Raw genomic sequence first — 9,279 nt, 5'->3', positions numbered from 1 at the left:
ACGGGATTTTTACCACTCCCGATAGATCTGTATTCATCCGGCCAAGATCTCCTGATCGATCTGTATATCTACACAACTCTCGCTGTTAATTGACGGAGTGGATTTCTGTGTTTTACTGGCCGTCATTATTTTTGAATTCTTGTATAGTGTACTAGTGGCTAGCTAGCACCTACACTATACCTAGCTAAGCATGCCTATACTCTACAACCATACAGCACGCTGAGTGAAGCAGTCTAGCCCTAGAGCACTGGCTTCACGTCACGCCGGTCGTCACCTCACCATTTAAAGAGCGGACATGCACGCAACACGGACAAAAAATAGCAAGCATGATTACATTCTACAGTACTCCATCGCATCGCCTCACAAGCCAGGACGAGACAAAATTGCACTGCCGGTATGGTCGTCTACACGTCCTACACATACAATACACTACTGTACCCCCGGGGCTGCGAGTCCAAAATTAATTGACGAAGTGCCAAAACGACGCAACCAAACATGCCCCTGCATGGCAGAAGGCCGGCGCGCGACCGACCACCAACCCATGCCCATATCCCGCCGTGCTCCCCGTACGCCACCACTGTGCAACACGGCATTTACTCGACCTCTAGCCGTCCGTCTACAGCGTGCAAAAAAGGGATGGAAGAGAGTTCACTCGTCTTCTCACTGCGGCAACTAGCACCTGCCCGCCCCCCTGCATGCACGCTACGGCCGCGACCACCAGTGCCCATATTTTTCCACGGTGCAATCGAGTGCAGCGTCAGACGCCGGCAGGCCGGGCGCGGGCGCCTGGGCTTCGCCGTTTCCCAACGCGCCCTCTTCTTTGTGGCCACTGTTCGCCTTGCCCGCTTGCGTGAGCGCATGCAGCGATCGGAAGAACAGCAACGCTCAGAGGGGGTAGGTCAGCAGCTCGCCTGCGGAGGCATGGAGCAGGCCAGGGAGAGGGATGCACTGTCACTTCGTAGGCACACCTCTCTCTAGGGCGTCGTCGTCTTTGATCTCCACCTCCACGGCTTCGATTCACATCCATATCCATGGAGGGCCTCGAGGGCGTGGATTCACTCTAATCTTTCTCTACTCCCCATGCTCAACCCTCTACAATTTCTGTGTTTTGAAATCATATAGGATTTCACGATACGTGATATTTCGATTTCGGACGTGAGGTTTTTGCACCCGAACTCAAATGAGCTCGGGAGAACTGTAAAACCGTTTTTTTTTCTGGCTTATGTTTCAGATTTGCTGAGATGGATATGCTACATGTTAAGCTAAATATGATAGTGATGACGAGTCTCTTCGGATATTTCTAACCGATTTTCTAAAACTTAAGGAAGTAAACGGCCAAGTAAAGTTAGTGGAGTAAAATTTTCTTCACTAACAGTGACCGCACCTAGTTGATCCCCTAAAAGTTAGTGGAGTAAACATAATTTTGTCTTGATTTTGTGTCCTAACTGAACCAACTTCAAACACTACACAATACATATATGAAAATCATTCAAATGAAAGTATGGATAGCAATAATAGTCATAACATAAAGTTTCATCATCGCGTTTCCAAATTTAAACATGGAAATTTCACACAAAAGACATCACTTCAAACACAGTGCTTGATTCAAAATCATCACAAAACTAGCATGTATATGTTATGGATCGAGCCAATCTTTGGCATGCACCACCACCCTCTCGGCCACCACCACTCAAATGAGGTCATCCACAAAGAAATCAACGCTGCCACCTCCTCGGCCACCATCACCCTCACCACCACCCTCTCGGCCACCATCACCATCACCATCACCATCACCACCACCACCATTACCACCATCACCATGAGCATCATCACCACCCCCTCGGCCACCATCAACATTCCGAAGAGAGGCCAAGATTTCTCCATGAGTGAGCTCCCAATACTTTCTTGCGGTTTCGTCCATTGTGTTTGGATTCATGAACATGATAGCACGCTCTTCGACCTCCATCGCATCACGAATTCTTTCCTCATCGAGTGCAAAGCCTACGCTCCTCGGCCCACAAATTTCTCTCTTCGGTTGCCATCTTGGTCTTCCACTTCTCATCCTCGAAGGCCTTGAGCTCATTCCACCTCGCCACCTTGTCTTCTTTGCATCAGGCCGCCAACACCTTCTTCGACTCGATCATTGCCACAAGTTCATCCTTGTAAGTGCCACCAAATGCATTCCTCTTCTTTCTTTCTTCCTTTTGTAATCTTGTTTCCTTCTAGTCAATTGTTGGCATCTTCATCAACCTCATCGTCATCCTCAATGGATATGCTCAACCTTGACCCCTTCGGAGTGGTCTCCGCAATTTTTTTGGATCCACTTCTCATTCTTGCATAGCTCTTTGTAGCAATGATGCAAAGTAAAGGGCTTGTGGCTGAACTTAATGCTTAGATGCTTGAATAGCTCTTGGATGTACAGGCCATACTCCGCCACTTGCACACCACTCGGTGGAGCATGATTCACTTGGTCGATGCAACTGGACCATCGGTTGCATTGATCATGGATGGTGCTCCAACGACGCCCAAGCGAACCTTGTGTACGACGTGATCGCACGTCCACGGAGGAGTTGTAGAAGTCGGTGATGCTCTCCCAAAACATGGTCTTGGTTGGATCTGTTTCGATCGTTGCATCCATGGAGATGGCACACTAAGCATCGCAAAGTGCAAGGTCCTCCTTTTAGTTGTAGTTTTGGGTGTGGGTCCTTGCGGCCTTGATGCTTGATTCGGTCACCTCCACCACCTCCTCCTCGGCCTACTCTGTGTCTTGGGTGGCCGCATGATTGAAAAACGAGTCACCATAGTTGAGATCATCAAGGCCAACGGTGGCTGAGGACTCCAACGATGCGAGGAATTTGGTCGTGGTCATCGCCGCTCTACAAAGTCAAAGCAAGCACTATAAACCCTCACTGCCGATCACGAATAGTCACTATACAATTCCAACGGGGCATGAGTTTTTTACCTTGTTGACATTTCATCGAGCACTTCGCGGCCACCTTTTTTGTTGCCGGCCGCGGCTGCCGCTCCCGCCAAAGCAGTCGTCGTAGGGGCAGCTGGAGTTGCCGCACGAGGTGTAGGCCTTGCACGAGCCGGCATCATGGTCTTCTTCGTCTTCTTCTTGGCGGCCACCTCGGCGAGCGTCGCCGCCGCCGCCGTCGGCTTTCGAGACTGTTTGCCTTCGGTAGGTGTGGCAGGAAGGTGGCATGCCGTTGCGGGAGACGCGGTGGCCACGTCGGACACCATTGGCGCGGTGGTTCTTTTTCATCTCCTAGCTTCTTTTCGCCACCTATGGCGGCGCGTGGTGGATTCCAGCAGCGATTCACCGGCGCCAAAGGCCGACGGGGTGAGCAGGGGGTATTGGCTATCCATTCCGGCCGGTTCGAAGGTCATCGGTGGTGGCGGTGAGCGCGGAAGGGAAAGACTCAATTTTACTCGGCCGAGAAAGTTCGACTAAATTTAGGAAACTTTTTGGGGAAATAGGAAGTTAAGAGTAAAAATTTTACTCCGTTAACTGTTTTAGGGGATCGGCTAGGTCCGCCATAAGGGAGTTAATCAGAAATTTTACGCCCTTATGGTCTTTTAGGGGATCGGTTAAAAATGCCCTTAAATATATAGGATCCCATAAAATCCCAATAAATGATCGCATACCTCTTAGATGATCCCTCTTACCTCCCAATAGCAAAGGGGAGGGTAGAGGATAATTTAATCCTGTCGAGGGCCCTTATGGCAATACAAATATGGTAAATACAATTTAAAAATTGATTTTATTTAGCGATCTCTCTTTCCACAAAGATATTTTCCCTTTGCCATCAAAGTTGAGACTTTGATTTGTGTATGTTCATTTAAAATAAAGTTAGCGACATGTGTATTTTTTTTGCGAGATGCATGTTTATGTACATCTTGACGTATTGTTTTTCTTAATAATTCGACATCCCATGATTTTAGAATAACAATATTGTGATATGGTATTTAAATATTATATTGTTTGTACTATGCCCTATGATAATTTATAAGTGCACAAGTTTCTATTGTAAAAATAAAATATAGTTTCTCAAATTAGTTACATGGTTAATATGTCATAAATCAATTTACATTTGCGTAAATAATATGATCCAGTAGATGTACATATTGAAGTAGGATTTCTTAGGATGATTTCTTAATACGAAATATGATTCCTAAATATTGAGAAGTCGGAGCATCAATATGTTCATAAACATTGCATGCCACTTTCACTCAGACGAAACACTGTTTAAACATTTCTAGGTTTAATACATTAATAACCTACAAGTTTAAATAGTACTTGTCATTAATGCAAATCACATGCACATAGGCGAATTTTGTCATTAGCCTGCAAGTAGCCGGAGTTCAAACAGCATGACCGTTCTGTGAAAATATAGATGCAATCACTTCAATCATCGAGTAAATGACTTTCTGAAGGAATTCAGCTTGAGTTAGAATCTCTCGAAATTTGTATGAGTGAACCCCGATGACGATCACCATCTCTAAATCTAGAAGAAACATTTTTTAGGTATCATGTCACAGACATTTATACATAGTGCAAAACATAATACTACTAGTAGTACTGCCAGTTCATAAAGAGGCTTCCAGATAATAAACCAGGCAGCTGACACATTTGATACTCATACAAACTTCAAATTAAACCTCGAGAACACATGCATACTTGAACAAGGAGACAAGCAAGGAAATTATAAGGTAAATTCTCAAGCCAGCCTATGATAAGTCGTCTATCTCCCGTTCTATCTATCCATGGCATAGCATAGCGTGGATAGAATGCAAGATAGAGCGGATCACGGCGACTAGCTAGTGCGCGGAACAGGCCTGCTCAGCGCCTCAGCAGCGGGCTCCACGGACCACCGCCTGGCCGATCACGCGCTCCGCCGTCGGCCTGCGGTCGCTCCGCGGCGGCCCAAAGCGCACCGGCAGGAACTCCTCGTTCCCGTTGCCGCAGGGGAACTTGGAGCCGGAGAAATGCTTCACCAACGCATCAGCACCCTGCGAGCCATGCCATTGGTTAGCACGCCGGGCGGTTCAAATCATACATGGAGCCATGTCGCCGGTGCCGGAGACAAGGGTGGCGGTCTATAAATGGAGCTGCGCGCGTGCGTGCGTACCTGGATGCTTGCGTGCACGACCTCGCACACTTTCTTGGAGCCCGTCGCCGCCCAAGAGTGGCCGTGGAGGAACTCGTGCAGCCGATGCGCCGCCGTCGCCGTCGTCATGTTTACGAAGGCGTACCCCTTGTTGTACTTCGTTCTGCGCAACAAACGAGCCGAGGTCAGCTTGTATTCACACAGAAGAGAAGCCATGGACGACACGCACTAGTACTACGATGAGGCGAACATCAGGAAACGCCGTAGCCGTACCGGAAGTCGATTGGGACGTAGAGGAAATCGTACTCCGACTTGACGGCCTTATCGCCGCCGCCGCCGACGCACCGCCGGAGCTTTTCGTTCTCCTCGGCGCAGTGCTGGTCTAGAATCGCCATGATCCTCCGCTTCCTGCGAGCGACAGAAAAGAAGACCCAGCTTTTAATCAACAAGAACCGGTGGATTGAAAAAGAAAGACAAGGGAGTACTTACGAGAAACCGTTGGGGATGTTGCAGATCATGAGAGATGTCTTGCCGCTGCTTGGGTCGAAGGCAGGTTTGCTGCCCATAGGCCGAGGGGCCGCCCTCGGCTTCGGCGTCCGCGGCGAGACGGAGGCGGGACTCCTGGGTGAGAGAACAGAGCGAGGGGAGGGGCGGTTTTCCACCTCGGCCTTCAGGGACCTATCGCTGGCGCCGTCGACGGTTTCCGTGCTGCAGCAGCTCTTCCCCGATAGCAGCGGTGGCTGCGGCGGCGGAGGGATGCAGTACACCGTCACCGGACACGATAGCGGGCTGCAGTACACAGTTACCTGACACGGAGGGGGAGGAGGCACCTGCACCCATGGCAAGGGCGGGACGGACAACGCGCACGGCGGCGGCAGAGAGGGCGGCGGGAGCAAGCACTGCGGCGGGAGGGGGAAGCCAACCGGCAGGGAGGACGAGACAGGGGGGCAGAGCTTCAAGGGGGCGGAGGCTACGGGAACGAAGGGTAAAGCAGCAGGGTTCAGGGGCTGAGTGGAGGAGGCAGCCATGGATGCGGGTGGTGTGAAGAAGAAAGACTGGACTGGAGCTCGGGAGGAACTGGAGAAGCACCCTGCCCACGAGGGGTTTATAAAGAGGTGGAGAGAAGGGGATTGGAGCGCAACAACGGTGGTTCAGCAGCCTCGGTCACTCTCGCTCGCTCCCCGTCCTCAGCAGCTTTTTTTTTTGAAAGTTCCAATTCCACTTTATTAAACTAAATTAGGAATTTCGTCTGAAACAATACTAAGAATACAATCTGGGGGACCAAGTCCCAAAAAACCGAATCACTAGAACTCACACCACGTCTAGCCAATGCATGTGCAGCTCCATTTGCCGTTCTCCGAACCCAGGTGAGCTTGAAATGTTCTCTTGCCTTGATCAGAGTTTTAATTTGTTCTACCACTTATCCAGCGTGTGACAAGTTCTTCTCCTCACTCACCAGCATTCCCGCCACCACTTGCGAGTCCGTTTCCAAATGTAGCCTTTGTATGCTCCTCTGGACTGCCCACTGAAGCGCTCGTTTACACGCCAATAGCTCGGCTATCTCCGGATTTGAGCATCCAGGAAAGAAAAAACTAGCAGCCCCTCTGAACGCACCATTTTCATCTCGGAGGATAACTCCCCCACCTCCCGCTTGCTCTGACCTCGCCATGGCACCATCCACATTGGCTTTCACCCATCCTAATTCCGGTGGTTTCCACTTCTCCACAGAGGCCTGTCGTACATTAGGTGCTCGTTCAACATGAACACTCTTCCACTCCGATAGATACCCGGCTACCCTTCCTGCAACTATCACCGGATCATCAATCTTCTTCCCTTCTCGAGTGTCATTCCTTGCCAGCCACAACGTATATAGCCCCTGTATCATAATGGCTTTAGCTTCGTCATCCGCCTCCGACACCCACTGAAGCAACCATGCCGCTAGTTGGCCCTGGGAACTCGTCGAGCTGGGTGGGGTGGCCACCCGTGTTCCCAATATTGAGCCTAACTCTTTCCAAAACAAAACTGAATGATGGCAATACCAGAAGCGGTGCAGTATTGTTTCTTCACGTCCACATGCCGGACATAATACTCCTTCCTTAATGTGTCTACGTAGCAGATCCGTTCCGACAGCCAAGCCATTCTTAATCAACCTCCAAGCATGGATTATCGCCTTGCCCGGCGCGCTGGCTCCCCACAGAGCCGTCCAACCTCGGTGCTCTGCCACCGAAGACGAAGGTCCCGGCCGTCCCGCCCTTGCTTTCTTCTTCTCCATACATAAGTGATACGCCGATTTGACCGTGAACTGTCCGTTGTTGGTGAAGTTCCACGCGAGAAAATCCTCCGTCCCGGCGCCACCCATCGTGATCTTCAAAATATCCTGTACATCATCCTGGGAAAACATCATGTCCGGTTTGGCCCGATCCCATGCATCTCCAGTCTCGTTCATCAAATGGCACACCCGCGTCACCCCCGGCACGTACCTCTGGCCCAGTGGCCGAAGATAACCCGTGCGAGGTATCCAATTGTTGTGGTGTATGCGTATGCTTGAACCATCCCCCACTCTCCAGATCAACCCGTCTAGTAGCAAATCCCTTCCATACAAAATGCTCCGGAAAGTGAAGGAAGCACCTTTCGGACAAGTTGCATTTAGAATGGAACCCTCCTTGTAGTATCTCGCCCTCAGAATGCGAGCACAAAGCGAGTTCGGTTGCTGTAATAATCGCCAAGCTTGCTTTGCTAAGAGAGATTGATTAAAAGCCTCCATGTCTCTAAAACCCATTCCTCCCTCTCTTTTACTTAAGCACATCTTTTTCCAAGCTATCCAATGAACCTTTTTCTCACCATTTGCTTCCCCCCACCAATAGTTTGAAGAAATCGAAGTCAGGTTCCTGCACAATTTTTTGGTGAGTTGAAAGCAACTCATGGTGAAAGTTGGAGTGGACTGTAGCCCGGACTTGACCAAAACCTCACGAGCTTTCTTAGACAAACCTTGCCCTTTCCATCCCGTCACTTTGCCCTTCGCACTCTCTTTAACGTATTTGAAAGTTCCTTCTTTAGAACTGCCAACCACGGTAGGAAGACCCAAATATTTCTCACTTAACGCCTCCGATTGAATTCCAATGACCACCTTTAGTTGTTCCTTGCTCTTGAGATAGAAGATTTCTGCAAATTCACCTTTTGTCCTGAGGCCTTTTCATAATCCACCAAGATGGTCTTGAGCGTTTCAAGATTATCCCGAGACCCTTCAAGGAAAACAATGCTATCATCCGCAAATAAAAGATGGGTTATCATGGGGCCAGTGCTCCCAAAAGATACCCCCTTCAAATCTCCAACCCGTTGAGCATTTTTTAGTAGCGCTGAGAAACCTTCCACGCAAAACAGGAACAAATAAGGTGATAAGGGATCCCCTTGACGGAGACCCCTGGACGGGAGAAAAGTTTGAGAAAGCCCACCTTTAAGCTTCACTGAGAACCTAGCAGAAGTAACACAGCACATAACCATCTCTATCCATGCTCCATCAAAGCCGAATCTCATCATCATCCTTTCCAAAAAGCTCCACTCAACCCTGTCATACGCTTTCATCATATCCAACTTAACTGCGCACAGTGGCTTCTTCCTGCTTCTTTTCCTGATAGCATGAACACATTCATATGCAACTAGAATGTTATCCGTGATGAGTCTATCGGGGACAAACGCACTTTGCTCCTCAGAGATTAGCACCGGTAGGATCACTTTTAACCTGTTAGCGAGCACCCGTCCTCAGCTGCTAGTATTCTCGACTCGTACTATTTTTGTCTTCTAAAAAAAGGGCGTGTTTCTTTTCTCGGAGGAGGCATCACTCTGCTAAAAACTTGAGATTGTGTATGGTCCTTATCCAGTTCATTATCCAGTTTCATTGAAGTCATATACTTGAACCACTGAAAGTTTTACTATCATTTTATTTAAACAAGTTTAACGTATTTTTCAAATGCAAAAAAGAAGATTATCATATTTTCAAATTATCCGTCGATGATTTCAGTACACATCAGGCAGCGAATTTTCTTGTTTACAACAAGCCGACTTAAATGATTAGGATATAGGTGAACCTAGAAAAGAAGACCGTGTCCATTTTGGAATAATGGTAGCAAATATTTTCATCATGGTTATAAGCAGGGAAAAGAAAACGGTG

At 48.7% G+C, this 9,279-nt stretch overlaps 1 protein-coding gene across 1 annotated transcript; it reads right to left on the bottom strand.

Annotated features, from left to right (window-relative positions):
• Positions 1-4,588: 4,588 nt before the first annotated feature.
• LOC125556420 (protein MEI2-like 6) lies at positions 4,589-6,159 on the bottom strand. Its single transcript, XM_048719159.1, has 4 exons — positions 5,601-6,159; positions 5,385-5,519; positions 5,133-5,274; positions 4,589-5,013 (listed from the first exon to the last, which is right to left on the bottom strand). The coding sequence occupies exons 1-4, from the start codon at positions 6,137-6,139 to the stop codon at positions 4,852-4,854; spliced, it is 978 nt and encodes a 325-aa protein (XP_048575116.1). The 5' UTR covers positions 6,140-6,159; the 3' UTR covers positions 4,589-4,851.
• Between the last annotated feature and the right edge of the window lie 3,120 nt (positions 6,160-9,279).

Source organism: Triticum urartu, chromosome 5 (genome assembly GCF_003073215.2).
Source record: "Triticum urartu cultivar G1812 chromosome 5, Tu2.1, whole genome shotgun sequence".
Taxonomy (NCBI): Eukaryota; Viridiplantae; Streptophyta; class Magnoliopsida; order Poales; family Poaceae; genus Triticum; species Triticum urartu.
This window is presented reverse-complemented; position numbering and strand designations above follow the sequence as displayed.

Coding starts and splice junctions, on each gene's coding strand:
- LOC125556420 (XM_048719159.1), bottom strand. CDS start 6,139: ATGGCTGCCTCCTCCACTCAGCCCCTGAACCCTGCTGCTTTACCCTTC. Junction 5,520..5,600: donor AACATCCCCAACGGTTTCTC/GTAAGTACTCCC, acceptor TGTCGCTCGCAG/GAAGCGGAGGATCATGGCGA. Junction 5,014..5,132: donor TCGTGCACGCAAGCATCCAG/GTACGCACGCAC, acceptor CATGGCTCGCAG/GGTGCTGATGCGTTGGTGAA.